Raw genomic sequence first — 20,655 nt, forward strand, 5'->3', positions numbered from 1 at the left:
CTCCGGCCTTTTGCTCATGGACACGTGGGCTCCGACCAGCCCTGCTCCCCCAGAGGCCCCCGCCACTGTGAGCGACCGTGCACCAGAGTGGGCCAACGCGCCTCCGCCGCTGGGCTGGCAGACGTCGGCTACCCCTGTGCCCTGGAAGCGGCGCTCTGTTCCGAAGCGAGCTCAGGCTGGAGCCCAGCCCGTCCCCAGGTGGTCCGTGTTAGGTGGCAGGGCCCGCGTCCTGGTAATCTTGAAAGGTCCTCCTGGAACCCCCGCCACCTTAGTCACGAGAGCAGAAAGTGCAATATTTCCTTTTACCTGGTGGGAGGGAGGGAAAGGGAATTTATTTCTGAAAGAAAAGTATATCAACAGATCTTCTACATTTATATTTTTAACTTTATGTTAAAAAACACTTTCCGATATTGCCTTGCCTTTTGAGCTCTTGCTACCTTTGCCTTTGCTACTGCTTTAAAAGAGAATTTACAGGTATTGATAAAGAACAAGACTTTTATTAAAAGCTTTCTTCAACTTGAATGTGATCACTGTGAAAACCCTGTTAACCACCCCTCCACACCCCCCCCCCCCCCAGAAGTGCTTTGCTGACACACCACTGGTCCTTGCCACGTGCCGGGAAGGCACAAGGGCTTAACTACGACCCTTGTTCATTCTTCAGCTGCTTCTACACGGTGGTCCTAGCTGGCCTTTCCACTCCCCTGTGCTCCCCCCAGAGTCAGCTGCAGCTCCCACACTTCTAAGGTTACTTCCTGGCCACCAGGTCTAGAAAGGGACCGTTTTAAAGAGAGGGAGGCCTGAACACAGCTCTGTGTCCCGGGTGATAGTGACTCCTCCCTGTGACCGGCCACAGGGGGACAGGAACGGAAGTGGCACGGCCCGGCCAGCTAGACGGGCCTGGGCCGGGCCCGCACACGCTGCCTTCAGCCGAGGGAAGTGCCAGCAGGCGCTGGGCCTGAAGCTGCGAGAGGCCATGGAGGGAAGGCCTGCTGCCCCGTGCAACGCCTGGGTTAGGGGCGGGCTTCTGACCACGCTTCTTTAGGCTTACTTAGACTGTCAGCTCCCTACTGAGATGTTTCAGGAGACAAAATACGAGTGACCAAGAACCCTGATTATTTCACACACGGTGCTTCCTCCACACCATTCTCCAAAGGCAGGGTCTCGAGTTTACTGCTCCAAACTCACTTCCCTGCTTCACTGTTCCACTCATTTCACACAAACAGGGCATGCTAAGAACCTTATTTTCAAATGTCTCACGTAGGAAAATGAGGTGGAAGCAAGCGTTTATAAAAGGTAGAAGTACTTTTTAGTTGAAGGGTACACAGCCCCCTCACAAATGCCTTCTACTGCCCCACCGCCCGGGCTGGTGTTCAGCCAAAACGTGCGGTCAAGTTGCCGTCTCTAGGAACAGAGGATGCCGAGCACTTGGCGAGCGACCAGCAGGGAGACACACTGTCAAATGCCCACGTCTGTGGCCTCAGACTTGCCCCTCCATCGTCCCGGTGAGGGGGCTGTCTGTGTTCCTTGCGAGGATGTCCCCGGGCAAGGAGTCAGCCCCCCCGACAGTTTTCAGTCCCGCGATCCCGCCCGGGACTGTGTGCGGCGGTGGTTCGCTCACCTCCGACGTGCTCTCAGTGCGACACCCTAGTAGGCCAGCCTCAACTCCAGCCTTTCTTCTCCCCGTGCAAACGCAGCAAACACGCGATGCAGGGGCTTCGTGCGGAGCAGGTGCTCGTGGCTGGCCCGCTGCTCCTCCCACGAGGGGGGCGGCGTGTCCGTCCCTAAGAAAGACAGACTCTTTCAATCTCACCTAGCGCAACTGGGAAAGCCAGCACCCGGACCCCTGATACTCTAGACCCAGGTAACTTACTTTTTGGCCTGGAGCGGAGAGGCTGGCCTTCACTGGACCCATGTACTTTTGAGACCCCGAACTCAGAACAGACTGCCCAGAGAAATCAAAAACCTACAGCACAAAGCCTGCAGTGGCTTCGAAGTTCCCGTCTCCTAACAACATTGTATCCTACTTTTCATGATTACCGGTGTCACATTACTACGCCACATTTAACTGAAACAGGTCACAGAAAATCTCAGCCAGCTCTGAAAAATTTCCACCGAGAGAAACCTCTGGAGCGCTCCGTGTACACTGACTTGCCACGTCCATTTGGTTTTAGAGTGAAATGAGCCTTCTGGCTCCTCACCACGGTGACCCTGTGACTCAGCCGCATTAGCTGTCTCTTCAAGAGCAGTCTCCAACGAAAACAAATTATGAGCTGAAAGAACACTGGCTGAGTCGGAAGGACCAAAGGGGGGGAAACTATGATGACTGTTTACTGTTTACAAAGAGAAGAGGGAAAAATGGCAGAAACACAGAAAGCAGTACTTCGCTCTGTATTTTCCTGTTGATTGTACATAAACGGAAGAAAGCATCTCGAGAGGCCCACCTGATGTGTTCTACCTGCTCTGCCCTGCTTCCCTCAACCGGAGGAACCCAGAGCCCAGTACATTAGCTTCTCCACCGTGGCATCCTTCCCCTTACCTTCATACGTAACGCTGACGTCCGTTGGGAGGGTTACCGTGAGGTCCTTGTAGAGCAGCCTGGCACAGAATGGGAAGGCCTGGCCCCCCGGCTCCGCTTTGTAAGTGAACGACAGCAGATTGCACAGAGCGTTTCTCTGCAAGGGCCCCGCCAGAAAGGCTGCAAAGTCACTCTGATGGAGGTGGGGACGAAAACAGACACAGGCACGGACAATTACGGCTCCAAAGGCAGGGAGTGGCTGTGACACTTCAAACACTGTCTACCAAAAATAGGGCCCCGTTAATTGTTAACTGAATTCCAGAGAGAGAGAGAGAGAGAGAGAGAGAGAGAGAGAGAGAGAGAGAGAGAGAGGGAGAGAGAGGGAGAGAACAGAGAAAGGCGTGAAAAGAGGACTAGTGACAGAGAGCTGGAAGGCCTGTGGGAAGCACTAAGTACGTGAACGGCCAGAGCTTGGGGATGCAGGGCAGATACTATTTCTGCCAAGAATTTCGATGACTTCCTATAGGTGGCTGAGTGGCTTTGTGTCTGCATACACTTATCAATTTACCTAAATGACATCCAGGAGCTACGAAGTCATTCCAAATGCCTGCAGGGGAAACTCTAAGCCTGTAAGAGCCAATCATTTCCTATTGCATTCATTCCTGCCTCCCCTCCACGCCCCCAACACTGTCTCAATTGCAATCCTAAGAAGGTAGGGCAGAATTTAGGCAAAGATGCATAGTATTCCTCTGACATATTTCAGATTATTCTGCTTTGCATCTATACCCTAGGTTTAGCAAGGCGCTTGGTACACAGTGGGTTTTCTATCAATCCCAACTGGATTGTAAGTACAGCAACTGTACTCTACCACTTTGTGCCGGGAAGAAGGGGTCAAATACAAAAGCCTGAGGTCCACCACTGGGGAGTGAATAATCCCTGAATAACCAGTATTCTTGCTTCAGTATCATCCAGAGTTTCAACAGGGGAAGAGAAGAGTGGAAAAACAGCTTGTACACAAATAATAAACAAGTATTAGACGGATAATAGTCAGACTTCTGACTCAGCGATGAGACATTATAAAATACAAAAGAAAACTTGGCCTCCCCCTCTCCTATTTTCCTTAAGCCTATCCTGGGCTCATCAAACGCTACATAAGATCCCGGACAGGTACCTGCAGTCGATCTGCCTGGTACTTCCTCCCCGCGTAAGCGTTCAGGTGTTCGCAGAGACTGAACAGGAAGTGCCGAATGTCGGTCTGCAAGGACCTGGCAGCTATCTCCTCCAGGGGAATGAAGACCGGGACGGAATGGTGATGTATCCGAAGTGGTTTCTGTATGACGAGGTCCACGAAGTAGGAGTCCAGCAGGTTCCCCTGGAAGGCAGTCTGGATGCACACACAGACGCCCCGGCTCGTCAGCTTCCCGCTGAGCCCTGAGACAGACCGGATAACCGTGGTCCCTCAGCACCCGCCGGGCCGCGCCCGCACCCCACTCCCCGGCGCGCCCCAGGTGCTCCAGCACGACCTCGCACATACAGAACGCGCCCGAGTGGCCTTTGAACGAATGAGTATCAGTCTTTCAACACTGGCTCACTTTGAGTTTGAGTTGTTAAAGTCATGGAATGGTGGAAAAGAAAAAAACATCCTAAATACCAAATTATTGAGGAAAAGATTTTAAAATGTTCAATTTATCTACTCTTTTTCTCTGAGTGTCCAGTAATTTATGGCAGACCCCAGTTCTTCCCACAATCCTCTTGCGGCACAGATAACGGGGAGAATAAATCCCCATTTTAACTGAGGTGTTCAAACTCTTTGACCAGTGGCATAAAGCCAGTCGGCAGTAATGAAAGCTGCAGCACGGGATCTGGCACAGGCTGAATAGCAAAAAGAGTCTAAACCTACCCATCAATCTGTCGCACAGAGAGGCCAATATTGTAGGCAGAGATGCCCACGAACAGCAAGTACACTGCGGGGGCAAAACCGATGGTCAGGAAGTCAGGCCGGGACCAGTACCACCTCTACCAAACTAACTCCGCAGAGACCGCAGACCAGACCGAAACAGGCCAGGAAGACAGCATACCTGTAAAACGGTATGCTTGCAGAATGGCTTTCATGTCTTCCCATTTTCTTTCCAAAGCTTGCTCGCTGACCTGCAGTGCCTGGTCCGGTTCTGCACTGGCTTCCACCTGCAAGACAGGCGGGAAGTCAAGCTGGGCCCAAAGGGGCGCGACACGACGTCTCCGCCCGCGCTGCGAAGCCACGGCGGCGGAGGAATCCTGCGGGTCCCAGTGCTAGGAATCAGAGGCAGAAATTGTGCTGGCCTGAGTACTGTGCGAGGCGGAAAAGAGGGTGCGAACCAAGTCTAGTGCGAGCGCAGGGTGAGCAAAGCAGCTGTGACGGGGCAAGGCCAGAAAGCTGGTTTGGGTCGGGCTGCGCCAGGAGGAGAAACACTGACTCGAAGATGCCCACTCACAGCCGTGGCCCAGCAGCTGGTCTCGGCCCAGCAGCTGGTCTCGGCTCAGCTCCGCCTGAGGAGCCTACAAGCTGGAAGACGTTCCCGAAGGAAGCCAACATGCCAGCAAGCACACAGAACAGTCTGAAGGCACCAGAGAAACACCAAAGCAGCCAGACTGAAGGTTAAAGGTAAATGCTCTGCTTTTAGTTGGGTTTTCCCTGCAGCTTTCTCTCTCGGAACATTTGATTTGGATCTCAGAGCCTATGGGCCAAATAGAAAGCTGCAGGCCCAGCTCTGTAGCAGCGCCACCGAGACCGAACTGGAGGCCAAGGTTACCAGAGCAGTCCTTCCAGGGGCCAGGCTCCCACAGAAACGGGCACCCAGCCTTTTGCAGGCAATGCACCCTCCAGGCAGTTGCCAAGTCCTAAGTGCATGTGTGTTACCGTGTACTGAGAAACGAAACAAACACAGCTGAGAGTTAAGAAACTGAGCAGAGACTGTGGCGCAGAAAACTTGGGAGGTCAGAGCCTGCCAAGAAGAGGAGCCCCGACAGACCTGGCCCTGGGACACAGCCAAACTTTCAGGCGAGGGCCCTACCAGAAAGGACAGCGCCCTTGGAGCGAGGGCGCACCAAGGCCAGACCACCTCACCTGGATGAAGGTGATTTATTTCCCCACACACAGTTTCCCTGTCTGAAAACCTCAAGCTACCCTGGGAGGGAGAGATCACAATACAGAATCCCGATTTCTTTAATGTACAGTACTTATCGAACAAAAAAAAATTTTTTACGAGGTATATAAAGAAAAACAGATGACTGAAAACCAAGGAAAAAGACAAAAGAAACAGATCTAAGGCGATTCAACCCTCTGAGTTATCAGGCAGATGATATACATTAAATGATGCCAAAAGCCATACCAACGAGCCAGAATCTACAAAAATGAGTCAGATGGAAGCCCTAGAACCAAAAAATACAGTACTAAAATTAGAAATTACACATTGATATATTTTCATATCCAGATTAAATCCCAGAGGCAGAAATTAGTGAAAACATAGGTCACAGTAAAAACAAACAAACCACACACACACACAACTCCATACAAAGAGCCCCAGAAATAAAGGAAAAGAATGATGAAAATGCGTTAAATGAAAAACATGAGTTTAAGAAGCTCTACACACACTAAGTAGGCTAAAGAAAGAAAACCACTCCTAGCCCCATTATGATACAAAGTTGCTAAAAGCCAAAAACAGACAGAAGCTTAAAAACAGAGGAAAAAGACACACAGTCAAACAATAACGTACCTGATAGAAGCTACAGAGGTAGAAGACAACAGAATGCCATACCTAAACTATGAAAGAAAATAACTTCCGAACTGTAACTATCACCTAGCAAAAATATTCTTTAAAAACTGAAAAACATAAGGACAGGAAAATAAGGGTGTTTTCAAACAAACAAAACCAGAATTTATTGCCAGCAGGCTTATAATAAAAGAAGTACCAAAAGAAGCTACTTACGCCAAGGGCAGATAAGCCCAGACAGAAACCTCGAAATGCAGGAATGTAATAAAAAGCGCTGAAAAGGGTAACCGTGTATATAACCAGTGCCTGTACAAACAATAGAGATGTCCCTGAGAGTTTAAGCAGCTGTAGAATTAAACATAGGATGATACTAGCATGGCAGGTGTTGTGTTTGAGAGGAAAGTCAAAATGTTAGAAGGTTCTGTATTATCCAGAAAGTTGTGAAAGTACTAATTGAAAGTATACTCAAGTAAGAAAAAAGTTGCATGTTTTCTCTAGGATAACCACTGCAAGAATGTATAATTAATAAGCTAATGGAGAAGCCGAATAATAAAGAAATAAAAAGATCAGTCCAAAAGATGACAAGACGGGAGAAGAGAGAAACAGAGTAAGACACGACAGTAATGGGGTGGACTGGGGTACGACTGTATCAGTAATCACATGGAAAGGTCACAAACTAAATATTCCAACTAACAGAGACTGTCAGGCTGGATTTAAAATACCTAACTATATGCTACTTACAAGAGGAAGTATACCTTAAGTGGAAAGAAAAAAGCTGACCATGCAAACTCTAAACAAAAAGAGCTGTTGTAGTTACACTAACATTTGACAGAGTTGGCTTTAACGCAAAAAGTTTAACAAAAATAGAAAGGAACATTTCATAATCATAAAAGGCTTACTCAGCCAAGAAGACATAACCACCCTAAATTGGTTTGCACCTGAAGTACAGCACACACACAACTGAAGGGAAACCACCACAAACCCGCTGTCACACAGAGCGCTGACCCACGTGTCCCAGTAACTGATATAACACAAGCACAGTCGTGCACCGCAGAGTGACGTCCCAGTCAGGGACGGCCAACACGCACGACACGCACGACAGTGGTTTCGGAAGGTCAGAACGGAGCCGAAGAGTTCCCACTGCCAGGTGATGTCACAACTGTCATAATGTCACAGCGCCATACACCACTCCCGTGTTTGTGGTGAGGCCGGTACCAACAACGCCGTTCCCATTACAGAAAAGTACAGCACATAAAATTACGTACGTACGTAATCCCTGATAAGGACAAAGGACTGTTACTGGTTTGTGCATTACTATCTAGACTTTCCACCGTTATTTTAGAGAGCACAGCTTCTACGTATAAAAAATCTGCTGCAGAACAGCAGCTGTTCACTGCAACAGCAACGCCACACATCCCGTACTCACCATTATCTTTTTTTAAAATGCTTTTTACAACTTTGAAATATGTGATTCATGTCCCATATAATTTACCATTTTAAAGTATATAATGCAGTAGCTTTTAGTATATCCAGAGTTATGTATCCATCACCACAATCACGTTTTTGAACATTTCCATTACCTGAAAAGAATCTCCACACCTCTTAACTGTCATTCCCCCAAACCCCAGCCCCATGTGACCACTGATCTGCATTCTGTCCCTACAGATTTGCTTAGACTGGGCGTTTCATGTAAAAGGAATCACACGACATGTGGTCCTTTGTGACTGGCTTCTTGTACTTCATGTTTTCAAGGCTCACCCACGTTGTAGCATGTATCAATATTCATTCTTTTTATTGTCGAATCACATCCCATTGGATGGATACACCACATACTACGTCTCTTGACTGCACCATTTTCTCTTGTGTTTGATTTGGTCTCGTGTTGTTTTACAACTTCAGTGCAGGCTCGGTGCAGTGTTCCCGAAGTCTACGGTCGAGGCCAGTAACTTCCTCGGCTTTCACTCACTCACCACGGCTCACCCAGAGCAGCTGCCAGCTGCTCCATCCGTGGTTAAGTACCATATACAGGTACACCACTTTTTATCTCGTATGCTGTATTTTTACTGCATCTTTTCTGTGTTTAGGTATGTTCAAATACACAAATACCACTGGGTTACAACTGCCTACAGTCTCCAGTGCAGTGACCCGCTGTACAGGTTCGCAGCCCGGAGTGTAAGTTGCACCATACAGCCCAGGTGTGTGGCGGGCGACACCACCTGGGTTTGTGTGGGTGCCCTCTGCGATGCTGCCACAACAAAGAAATCACCTAACGATGCATTGCTCAGAACACACCCCACTTTAAGCGGCACATGACTGCAGACTAGTCAGCGAGGACATGAAACACTTAACATCCACCACGAGCGCACTGGGTCCGACCCGTGTACCGCCTGGCGCCTAACAGACGCAAAGTCCTCCATCTCACGCCGCACACGAAATCTGTTCCAGATGGCTTACAGTTCTAAAAGTGAAACAATAAAGCTTTTAGGAAATAGCACAAAATATCTTCATGATCTTGAGTTAGGCAAAGATTTATTACAGGAAACAAGAGCAGTAAGCATAAAATTAGATTCCTAAATCAAACCTCATTAAGACGAAGACTTTGTTTTCACCACAAGACACCATCCGAGAGTGAGAAGGCAAGCCACCGTGAGATTTGTAACACACACACCCAAGAGCTCTTATCCAGAATATGTAAAGAATCCTACAATTTAATAAGAAGTGGGCAACCCAATGAAACGTCTGCAAAAGCCTTGAGAAGCATACTTTATAACACAGGACTCTGAAGTGCCCAAAACAGGTACCTAACATCACCCCTTATCAGGCAAATGCACATTAATCCACAATGAGATGCTATTACACTCCCGCCGGAATGTCATTTTTAAACCGACAGTATCAGGTATAGAAAAAGATGTAAAACAATGGAACTCTTACACGCTATTGCTGGGAACATAAAATCGGTGCAATCACGTTCAAAAACTGTTCGGCATTATTTACTAAAGCCAACACGCATACCTGTGACCCAGCAATTCTACCAACTTCACCTGGTAGAAAAGTGTGTATTTTTACACCAAAACACAGGAACACAACTGTTCACAGCAGCACTATTCCTAATGGCATCAAAGTGAAACAGCCCCAATAACCCAAATGTCACCAATAGTCCAACAGGTAAACAAACTGGAAAATTCACAAAACAGTATCACTATGCAGCAATAAAGACAGCATGACAACTGCAGCAACAACGTGGATGAAACCTCAGACAAAACATTCAGCCAAAGAAGCCAGTTTTAACGTCCAACATCTATGCGAAGTTCAAAAGCAGGTAAAACCCAGGTATGACAACGGAAACCGAAAGACTGGTTACTTGAGGGAAATGACTGGAAGGGGCAGGAGGGAGACCTCCAGACACCGACAACACCCCCTACTGCGATCCGTGTGGCGCAGGTGTGCGCGCTCTGTGAGAGGTTCTGCATTTCATATAGACTTACATGTATTTGCATACAAGGGTGAAGGGAGTGAAGTGGGGAATGGAAGAGAGACGGGACAGTGAAGGAGGGGAAAAGGGGAGGCTGACCATATCCCACAGGCAGTGAACAGCTACTGAAGGTTTCCGAGCAAGGAAACGCTGCAGTGGTTTAGGAAGGCATCTTCTCGGCTGTGCAGGATTTCCTGGAAAGGTACAAATACCAGAAGAGAACCAACTAGCAGGCTGGCATCCCAATCACCTGGGAAATATTCATCAGTGCAGTGCGGTAACGTCCCAGGCTCTCACCTCACTTACCACTGATGCTTGAGATGTGGCAATGCTCGAGCTAGTGCAGTGGAGCGGGGGAGGAAGCGAGAGACAACATGAAGGAAAACTTGACAGTTCTTGCTGGCTGGACCTGGGCTAGACGGAAAACTCAAACCTCAGTTTATTGAGAGGTTTCGAGTCTGGGCAACAGAAAACGGCACTAATGACAAAAGTACCAATGGCTCACCCTGACCGGGTGGCTCAGTTGATAGAAATCATCCCAATGTGCCAAGGTCGTGGGTTCGCTCCCCAGTAGGGGTGCATACAAGAATCACAAATGAAAATGTAAGTGGAACAACCAATCAATATCTCTGTCTCTAAAAATCAATCAAAATTTTTTAAAAAAATGTACCAATGCCTCAAGTCAGGCTCAGATCGAGGTAACAGGTTCCTGTCTGAAGGCAGGTGAAGAGACTATTTATTATGAAGACCTTGCCCGGGCCATCAGGAATGCCTGACCATTGTTAGCTGATATGGATGTCAGCTGAGACCCTACAGGTTTGATGAGGGATCAAGGCCTGAAATCCACCCAGTAAGATCACAGGTCAGACCCATCAAGCAAATCGGCGAATTCCCAGATCACGTGCTTTCCACCCCGGGCCAGCCCGCCAGCACCAGCCTTGCACTCACTCTGGCCCCACGCCGCTCCACTGCAGCCCTCAGCTGGTCTCGCAGGCGTCTCAGCTGGAGGATCTTGCTCCTCAGAGCGCTTTCCGCTGCCGGTGTGCCCTGTGGCTCTTCGAATTTTTTACGGGATCTAGCTTCTAGTCTTTCCAAGTGAGCTAGAACACCTGAGGGAGGTAAGAAGAGAATCTGTCAAGAAACCGAGGCTTTCTAACTCTGGCCACAGAAAGCATCTCAGGGCCCTAGTTTATAGAACCTGAAGGGCTGACAAGAGAAAGATCAGCAACCTCTTAGCCGACGGAGAGGTACAAGCAGTCCCTCACCAGGACAGCGTCCAACACGGCATCATCTGGACAGAGCCAAGCTCAGCTACCCATGATAATAACCCAGAGGAAAAACACATTCACCAAATTCACCGACTCTCTCAGAAACTGTTTTTTAAAATGCAGAATTGGTTTCTAAGCATGTTTTCCTGAAGTGCTAATGCATAATTCTTTGAAGCTCCGAAGAAATACTAGTGCAGGGCTGTGACGACACGAACTGAAGTGCCCACAAACGTTACAGGGGGTTCCAGGGGAAACACATTCACCACTGGACAGAAACTTGGAGGTAAATGTTCATTTTCTACGGGCTGACTAAGGCACAATATAGGTGCATCTCGTCCTACTGCGCTTCACAGATGTTGCGTTTCTGTTTTTGAAGTAAACTGAAGGCATCAGCCCCAACCAGAGAAAAAATTACAACTCACTTTACAGCAGTGGCCTGGAAGTGAACGGGCAGCATCTCCGAGAGATGTCTGCACAGTAAGGGTCATATTTTTAGAAGGCTAACCAGCTCTTAAGAAAGCGTTTGCTGAGCACTTCCTATATACTAACACACTTGTGCTACCCGATTTACTTGCATAGCATGTGAAAAATTAAAGCATTTATTGACTATTTCCTACACATAAGGCATGTGTTCAATGCTTTGAGAAGCAGGAAAAACGTGGCTTATCTCACTCCCACAGCCACCACCACAATGCTGTATCCCTTTTCCAAGTGAAAAAACTGAAGCAGAGAAAGGTAAAATAGCTTGCCCAAGGCCACAGTATGTATATGGGCAGAGCCAGCACTCAAACCCAGATCTACCCAACTGCCAAAGCCACAGCCTGGCACTCTCACAGAAGTCGGGCATAAAAGGGTCGGGCTAACCCTAACCCCAAAAACCCTGGGAAGAGAGAAAGACACCTGTAGCTCTGAATACAAACACTGAGTATATTATGCATGCAAACTATCACTTTAAAAAGGGGCGGGAGCCTAGAAACATGTGAAGTAGTTTTTCCCTGTCTAATGCTCTTGGCTTACCTGCCCTTTAAGTAACTCTTCAATACAGGCACGTCTCCAGGTAGTACTGCTTGGGTTCCAGACAGCCGCAGTAAAGTGAGTCCTAACTTTTTGCAGGTGGAGGGTTTTGCCTTCAGTTTGGAAAACCCGCAACACCTGTGAGGCGCAATGCGGCTATGCTCCTATTAGTTCCCTTCACTATTCTCCCCAAAAGACCAGATCGCACAATAGCTAGAGGAGGGAAGGGCTCTTCCAGCCTGGCACCTTTGGGCAGCAGTCGGAAGGGCTGGTAAAGACAACCATTTGAATACCTCCTTTGGGCTCGCCCTCTTGCCTTGAGGTATTCGCCAGGTCCATCTCCTCCTCAGATTCTCAAGAGCCTTCCTAGGAAGCTGCCCAGGCACCCAGATTTCCTTGCTGGAAAAAGAAAAAATGGCAAGGAAGTGACATTTAGACAAGTTCAGACGGCAGGGCACACAACTCACTCAACACCCCAATGGCACTGCCAGGACTCTCCTTACCGGACCTGCCCTTTCCCCGGGGGTGTCCAGGTCTCCCTGGCCGGCCCTGCGCGCGGCCCAAGGCACGGCCCCACCGGTTCGCCCGAGGTGCCTTCCAAACGGAAGGAGCTGCAAGAGGCTGCTTAGCCTTCCACCCTGGTCACCGTACTGACCCTGAGTCTGATTTTCTCTTACCTCCTTTCCCCTGGCTCACCCAATCCAGCGACCAGAGTTCCCGCGGTTCTTGTTCAAAACCCAGCCAATCGAACCCAGCATGCTTTGCGCGCAGACCGTACAAAAACATGGCAGCGCTCAGGGCCCCTCCCTGTTCCCGGCATGCACCGGGGAATAGGTCAGGTCTTATTGCTGAGTAGGAAGATGGCGGCATCTGGCGCAGAGCCGCAGATCTTGGTACAATACTTGGTGTTACGGAAGGACCTATCGCAGGCTCCCTTCTCTTGGCCAGCGGGCGCACTGGTAGCGCAGGCCTGTCACGCAGCCACTGCAGCCCTGCACACTCACCGAGACCACCCTCACACTATTGCTTATCTCCGGGAGCTGGGGCGCATGCGCAAGGTGGTCCTTGAGGTGAGGCACCGGATCGCGGGGGTGGGGCGCTCTGGACGTCGGGAACGGAAATGGGTGTGGTCTTAAGTCCGCCAGTGTAATTTCGTGGGGAAAGTAGGGAAGAATCTTCCCCCCCGCCCCCCGGGGCCGCGGGGAGGGAAAGAGACGTCTTTAGCATCTAAGTTTTGGAAGCGGTTCTGAGGGCACTTGAACTACTGCCCGGAGAGAGCTTTCCCTTGGCTGAGGGGTGCCTGACTGTGGAGAGTGGACTTCGGGTTCGTTTTCACTGCTTCGCGCCCCCCTCTGGTCTCACCTGCGTCCCTCTTAGTAAATACCTGTGCGGGAGGAGGCCGGTGGAACGAAACCGGCCTTTCTACCTGTGCGCTGGGCCGGCCCTTCAATGCCCCACGGAGAGTATTGTTCCTCCCCCTTCCCGCAAAACCGATCTGGGATAAGGACACGGGATTCCATGTTGGCAGTGAAGTCAAACGGAAGCACTTATCTGGGCACGACGCCAAATTAGTTGAAAACAAACGTGAACCCTAGAGTAAATTGAACCTAGCGTCAGAAACACCAGGAGTGTGAAATAGTCGTGAGGTCTTCTTTGCAGATGGCCAAACAGATCTTACCCTTACCCTTTGTGATTTCTGCTCTAGAAGTGTTTGCTAAGAAGGTAACCAGGGGCACCCAAAGAGCATTGTACGAGGAGTATTCATAGGAGCACTTTATAATGGTAAAAACTGTGGAAATCACTAAATTTACAATCCTAGGAATAGGTTGTTATGGCCTTATAATGGATTATGAAACTAGTGTAAATCACTTCTGGAGCATATTTAGTTGGATGAGAAAGTGCTCATGATGTGATGCTAAAGGGACCTTCACATCATGATCCAAATTTTGAAAGAAAAACTTAAGGAAATGCATCTGAATATCCAGCAGTGACTGGTGGGATTTTGGTTACTTCTCAGTGCTTCTATTTTCGTTTTCTATGTTAAGCACATATTCTATAATGAGAAAAAAAAGGCTTTTATTTTCAAGCTTTTTCCTTCATAAAATGTATTTCTTTTAATAAATAAGAAACCAAAGCCCTGGGGTGGAGGAGTGGGGTAGTAATCCCTTTATCGGCTAGGTGGCAAACGCAGATTATCTTGCAAGACAAAAATTACTCGGGTGTAGTGAAACGTCCAACAGGAACCTGTAGTATAATGTCTTGAGAATCTATAAATAGGCAGACAAGAAGCAGACAGCTTTTCATTTAGATTCTTTTTATAGGAAGGGGACCTCAAGAAATCACCTGGTTCAGACACCCCCCTCTCCCTCCCCATCCAGCAGATACTGTATTTCCTCTTTCCCCCTCAGAGGAGACATAGGAAGCCCACAGGTTACCCCCCGGGTTTAAAAGACACCTGGTGATTCCTTGTTGTTAGCCACGACTCAAGAAAGGGACTTAGGAGTCACCACTGATTAAATTAAGGTGCCGCTGTAGCTGCAAAGACCAGAAAATATATGCCAAGATACCCATGTGCCAGGCACAAACCTGAGCCTAATTTCATCGAATCCTCACTACTACCAGGAAGCAGCGTCACCTCTGTTTTATGAAGGGGGAACAAAGGTCCGGCTAAGTCAATAAACTTGAGAAAGATCACACCATCAGTGAGTGGCAGGGCAAGGGTTGGGACTCGGACTATGGTGCTGCCTGGTGCGGTGCTGAAGAAGGGGGAGTTGGCAGAGAGGGGAGACTCTCAATTCTCCTGGAGAATCCTCCTGGCTCTCCCTGGAGGATTCGGTAGCGTTGTCGCTCAACCCCCACACCCTCTCATTTGAAAAACCACACTTGCAGTCATCATAGTGACTTATGCCTTCGCAGGGAAAAAGACACCTTATGCAACATGACATACTGCTTTATTTTCTGAATGATAGTTTTAATACTGACTGTAATGGGCTTCGGCATGGGTGGTAAGGGCGGTGAGGACAGAATTTCCAAAGTTTGGAAATTACAGAATAGTTTGCCTTCCCTTGAGTTAACTAGTGGGAACTATCCCAGAGGGAAAATCCTAGGTTTGGGTGGAGGAGGGTGGGAGGGTAAGAGGGAGGTGGAGGTGGTGTGATTTCAGAAATCCTTCTAGTTGGAGTCAACTCTTAAAGTCAGAGCTGGCTGAAATATTAGGATATTTGGGCACCAGCCATAAGAGAACTAGAAAATGTGTAATGCAAATACTGATAATGCACACAGCATCTCCAGGAAGAAGAGAAATGTCTCCATTTTATAAGCAGGAATATTAAGCATCCCCCCTTCTTCCCCTCTGCCCCCCAGCCCCACCCAGCCGCTGGGCAGCTCACCTAAGGTCCTACAGAGAGAGAATGGAACATGCAGCAATGAAGCTGTTGCTTTTGGAGACATGCTCTGCAGCTCCTTTGGGAGAGCTGTTCCTCCACTTCCAGTTAGGAGGAAAGCCCCTCCCCCACACTCTTTGTTCACTGAGTTGACATTTCCTAAATGAGCTGTTCAGTCTGTGTTTTGTGTTCTGCTTCTTGGAGGCCCCAGATGAGACCACCCTAAAGGAGCTGGCTGAGACCCTGCAACAGAAGAGCGTTGAGCACGTGCTGTGGCTGGAGCAGCCGGAGAATGTCGCCACTTGCCTGGCACTCCGTCCCTACCCCAAGGAAGAAGTGAGCCAGTATTTGAAGAAGTTCCGATTGTTCAAATGACTGATGTCACCGAGACTTGCTTTGGTACCTCTGGTGTCAGCTGGATCCAGAAACTGGGCCGTCCATCCCTAAGCATCACATACTCTTTTCAGTGGCAACTCGCTCTTCTGTTAAGTTACGACAGTTTCTTGAGGGTCAAACACATGCTCACATTAAAGTGGTCACTAATAAGTACTTCTCTTTGTTTTTAATCCTCCCCCGAGGACATGCCTATTGATTTTAGAGCAAGGGGAAGGGAAGGAGAGAGGAAAGGGAGAGAAACACTCACATGAGAGAGAGACATCAATGGGTTGCTTCTTCTATGTGCCCCAACCAGGGACTGAAGCCTCAACTGAGCCATGTGCCCTGACTGGGAATCGAACCCACCACCTTTTGGCAACTGAGCCAGATGGGGAAAGCAGGTGAGCAGCAATTTTGTTTATGGGTCATTGCTCAAATAGAACACTTGGTTAGACTCCCATACAGGAATCAAGGAAATGCCTTTCCATTTTTGTTAGGAATAATAGAGTTCTTCCAATAATCCAGGTTTAAAACTTTGCCTTTGAATTCCTTATTTCTTATTCATATCCAGTTATTGTTGAATCTAAGACATCAACTCTAAGATACACCATTATTTTATGTGTTAAGAACTGCCAATTAAAGATATGCAATTGACCGTAAGATGTATTTTAATTTCAAATATGTTAAAATACACATACTTCTTCAAGTGGATGAAATTGGCCGAGTACTGAATCTATTTTCTCGCAGTTGCAGGTGCTGCCGCCCCGTGTTAGGCTCTCTCGTGGCTCATCCGAGTGCCCCACTGGTCCGCTCACCTCCAACGTGTCCTGGGTGCAGCCCCGCAGACGCTCTGCTGTGGGTTCCTGCAGGGGCACCGAGCACCCTGTTTGGTTCAGGCTCCAGCTTGCCCGTGGAGTGAAATCAGAGCTCCTCAGTCTCTGGTCTGGGAGCTGAATGTCCGTACCCGCCCCCCTCCGCCCCCGACTGCACTTAAACTATTTCTGGCTGGAGCGCTGTACCTTCACAAGTCTTACCAGCCAACATGAGCGTTACCTTCTCTGAACGTCTGTAACACTGTAGCATTTAAAATGTTGCTGTAAGCATTTGGAGACACCGACTGAAATCACCTGGATACCTGTGAAGCAAAGTTTGTCAAGGGCAATTTGTTCAACGGATATGTTGCATGTCTACTGTGGCAGGCTATCCCAGGGGCTGAGGATGTAAAGATGAAAGTTTTTACTCTCAGGAAGCTAAGAATCTCGTGAGAAGACAAATAAAAATAACAGAAATGTATGTGGGAATAATGAGTTTACCTTTCTCCCCACGTCCCCTAGATACCAAGACTACTGCCATACTACATAATGGCGATTTTCCTTTATAAGGGATGGTCACTTGAAATTAGGAGAGTGGATGGGGAGAATTAACAGTGCTGAGGGCAGAACCAGCCCCCACCCCTGCCCCCCGCAGGATGACAAGTGAACAGTTTCAAGGAGGGAGAGTGATCAAGTGCAGCATAGAATTTCATAAGTAAGAACTGAAAACATTCAGCAGTTGGGAATGCATTGGTTAACTTGGTGCAAGCAGTTTAAACAGCACGTGAGGGTGGGCATGAGATTGGAGGCTATTGAGACAGTAACGGGAAGAGAGGTACGAGGTGGGGACTCTTCTTTCCAGCTTGAGTGGGAGCAGTGGGTAAGGACTGAATGGGGGCTGGAAAGGTGGATGCTGAGTCCCATAGAGGGAAGTTTCTTAGAGACTTGAGCAGGTTGGTGGGTGAGAAGAAGGGTAAGAAGAGACTGAAGGCAGTAAATAGAATAACTGATGAAAGAAGTCTGGAAAAGTGTGGGAAGAGGTGGGATCATGGGCATAGGGAAGGACTGGTCTTGAACCGAGAAGAAGAGAGAATCCTTCGTTTTGGAGACTGGAGGAAAGGAAGCAGAGGAAGCTATGGGTATCTCTAAGTGTATGAATTCAAGGAGGAAGAAAGTGGAAGTTGATATATCTGTTGACCTAATTCTATTCTATGCAGTAGGAAGCATATAGCCTTCTATAACATTGAACAAACATTGCTCACTGTATTACATAGCCCAGCGGTTAAGGGTTCAGACTAGTTCACGTTAAATGGCCCGAATCCAAATACTGGCTCTCATACATTCAAGCTGCGTGGACTTGGTGGGGCACCCAGCTTCCCTGAGCTCCAGAACCTTCATCTGTGAAACAGGGACTTACAGGGGTGCTAGGTGGGCCGAACGTGTTATTGGTACAAAGCCCTTAGGACAGTGCCTGGGCAGCTGGTGCTAGAACCTCAGCATAAAAATGTATTTTTTTTAAGATACAGCCCTCAAAGAGCTGCCTTCAAAGAGCTTTTGGCCAAGTTAGCCAGTCGCCTGATTCCTCTTCTGCTAAGGAGTGATAGCACCCAAGAATCCGCAAGCACTCCTGCTATTCCCATTCGAGACGATTAGGAACGTGTTTCCAAATGACGCTGCATCTTAAAATAATTAAAAAAAAATTCTGAATTCTGCAGTGAGACATAATGATAACACGAGAGAGAGAGAGAGAGAGAGATGTAAGTCTACACAACTGGGAATGAACTGCTCGGGCAAATCCCTGAGGTGGAGATCTGAGCACAAAACTTAAAGTGGGGAAAGGAGAGGCCCTCCTTCTGACCCAGCGCGAGAGCAGGACAGTAGCGGGGAAGTTGCAGATTTTCCTGTCAGTGTCAGCTAAGACCATTATCATTTGAAGTGTATCAGTGGTTGTCAAAGTGTGGTCCCTCGAACAGTGTCACTTGGGCACTTGTTAGAAATACGGTCCACATTCTCCACGGAATCGGACACTGGTATTATCTAGAAGCACTCTGGGCCCAGGAGGCAGCCAACCTAAAAGGTGAACAATGACTGTGTGTGATTTAGAAGCAACACATTCTAATAGTGTATAATGTGCTTACAGAAAGGAGTCAGGATGAAGAGCAAGAATGTGGCACCAACTACACACACTACCCCTGGTGTTGCACACCAAGTTAACAACAACAAAAAGACGTATTCTTTTTTTTTAAAGGGTATTTATTTTATTTTTTTATTTTTAGAGAGGGAAGGGAGGGAGAGAGAGAGAGAAACATCAATGTGTGGTTGCTGGGGGTCATGGCCTGCAACCCAGGCATGTACCCTGACTGGGAATTGAACCTGCAACACTTTGGTTCGCAGCCCGCGCTCAATCCACTGAGCTACGCCAGCCAGGGCAAAAAGACGTATTCTTCAACAGAGCAAAAACTATGCTGCAAGCCCCAGAATAGATGATAAATCCTTGATAAGAATCTACTATGCTTTATATGTTTCTTATATGTAAAAATGTTTTATAATTAACAAAGTGTGTCCAGACGTGTGGGTCAAGCCTGACAATTTTATGTTGCAGGCAGTCTTGTCTCAAGTTTAAATTCAGAAAGCCTCTGACTTGCCCAAGATCAAAGTCAGTGGCAGGACCAGGATTGAAAACCAGGTTTTTTTGTCCATCCAGTTTTCTCTTAACCTCTCACAGGGGGTCACCTATTTGCTTCCAGGTATCTCAATACTAGAGGGCGGTTGTCGAAGCACTGGGAGGCCGTCTTCCATTTTATATTCGTTAATTGACATTCTGGACTATAAATCATCCTCCTGTGACTGTGAGTTGTATGACCCAATACCCTAGGGCCCAATTATCACTGGATGAGCTGACAAAATTGAGTTTCTGAACTTGCAAAGCTGAGAACCAGTGTCGAGGTCATTGTTTCTCATGGGGCTGACAGAATGCAGAGGGCTCCCCTCGAGGTGCTTGTTAAGAGCACGTTTGAGTGCCGTTCTACATACATCTGCCCCACAGGCTCTGAGCTGCCATCCTTGGGGTGTGTTCTGCGCTTCCTGGTTGAGCATCCTGGCAACAGCGAACCACTGTCATTGATGGGAAGGTGTTAGTGTGGAAAAGTGGCCGAGGGCCGCTGCCCTTGGCTACCATTACCTCACAAGTTTTAGCTGTCCGCCGAGGTCAAGTTTGGCACAGAGGAGGGAACTAATCTAAGTATGGGGACAAGTAAAGTCTTCTTTGAAAGGGCATCTACATTGAAGTCTTGAAAGGCAAGCCAGAAGATAGAAGGAGCATTCCAGGCTAAGGAATGAAAATGAATATGGACGTGGACGTGAGAACATAGATAATAAGTTAAAAAATTAAGACCATTTGTTTAGAGAGTATGGAAGGTTATGGTACTTAAAATTAAAAGGTAGAGTGATTTCAGATCAACTATAGGCAAGAAGCAGTCACTAATAGACTCTGGAGGCTGTGTTTAGAAAGATTTCTTTGATGACTGTTAAAGTTTGAATGTAAGAGGCATGAAGGTGGCTATTGAATCATCCCAAAAGATAATTAAGTCCTGATTTTGGTCTGTGACTAATAGGGTTAGAAAGGAAAAGGTAGCCATGAGATGCTACAAAGGATAACTCTTTGCAGTTTGGTGAGATGAGTGGGAGGAGGCTGTTGAAAATGACCGTGAACAGAATGATGATGTAATTCATTCAGGTAAGGGACACAGGAACTCATTTGTGGGGAAGTTAGTTATTTGCTTCGGGACTTAAATTTGAGGTGCTGGGGAGTGGGGACCCATCCATGTGGCAATTTTCACATTTGAAAATCAAGACAGGATTTTAAGAGAGATCTTGGCTACCAGAGTGGACTGAAGATGCACATAAATGTAAGTGGTACTGAGTTCAAAGGAAAAGAAGAAAGAAAGAGTATAGGGATTCTTTTCAGAATCATGACCCTCACATAAATTTAAAATGGGAAAAAAATCAGTACTTCAACAAATCCAAAGTTAGTGTCCAGTTTACTTTCCAAATGGAAACCCTGCCAA

The 20,655-nt window shown here is 47.8% G+C and overlaps 2 protein-coding genes across 4 annotated transcripts; one reads left to right on the top strand and one right to left on the bottom strand.

Moving 5' to 3' along the window:
- Positions 1–171: 171 nt before the first annotated feature.
- CENPO (centromere protein O) lies at positions 172–13,768 on the bottom strand. Of its 3 annotated transcripts, none has more exons than XM_045844397.1 (8): positions 13,403–13,768; positions 12,312–12,417; positions 10,685–10,845; positions 4,594–4,699; positions 3,687–3,946; positions 2,537–2,708; positions 1,619–1,781; positions 172–306 (listed from the first exon to the last, which is right to left on the bottom strand). In XM_045844397.1, exons 2-7 carry the CDS (start codon positions 12,355–12,357, stop codon positions 1,645–1,647), a joined length of 882 nt encoding a protein of 293 aa, XP_045700353.1. In that variant the 5' UTR covers positions 12,358–12,417; positions 13,403–13,768; the 3' UTR covers positions 172–306; positions 1,619–1,644. The 3 variants fall into 3 exon arrangements, with proteins under 3 accessions (XP_045700353.1, XP_045700351.1, XP_045700352.1); XM_045844395.1 differs by lacking the exon at positions 13,403–13,768 and adding an exon at positions 12,696–12,825; XM_045844396.1 differs by lacking the exon at positions 13,403–13,768 and adding an exon at positions 12,522–12,539.
- Positions 12,741–15,950, top strand: PTRHD1 (peptidyl-tRNA hydrolase domain containing 1). The gene is made up of 2 exons (XM_045844398.1): positions 12,741–13,088; positions 15,606–15,950. The coding sequence occupies exons 1-2, from the start codon at positions 12,837–12,839 to the stop codon at positions 15,774–15,776; spliced, it is 423 nt and encodes a 140-aa protein (XP_045700354.1). The 5' UTR covers positions 12,741–12,836; the 3' UTR covers positions 15,777–15,950.
- The last annotated feature ends 4,705 nt before the right edge of the window (positions 15,951–20,655 follow it).

Source organism: Phyllostomus hastatus, unplaced genomic scaffold, assembly GCF_019186645.2.
Source record: "Phyllostomus hastatus isolate PE091 unplaced genomic scaffold, TTU_PhHast_1.1 phas_contig_402, whole genome shotgun sequence".
Taxonomy (NCBI): Eukaryota; Metazoa; Chordata; class Mammalia; order Chiroptera; family Phyllostomidae; genus Phyllostomus; species Phyllostomus hastatus.

Coding starts and splice junctions, on each gene's coding strand:
- CENPO (XM_045844397.1), bottom strand. CDS start 12,357: ATGGACCTGGCGAATACCTCAAGGCAAGAGGGCGAGCCCAAAGGAG. Junction 4,700..10,684: donor TGGAGCGGCGTGGGGCCAGA/GTGAGTGCAAGG, acceptor CCTGTCTTGCAG/GTGGAAGCCAGTGCAGAACC. Junction 2,709..3,686: donor ACCAGGCAGATCGACTGCAG/GTACCTGTCCGG, acceptor CACCTCCATCAG/AGTGACTTTGCAGCCTTTCT.
- PTRHD1 (XM_045844398.1), top strand. CDS start 12,837: ATGCACCGGGGAATAGGTCAGGTCTTATTGCTGAGTAGGAAGATGGCG. Junction 13,089..15,605: donor TGCGCAAGGTGGTCCTTGAG/GTGAGGCACCGG, acceptor TGCTTCTTGGAG/GCCCCAGATGAGACCACCCT.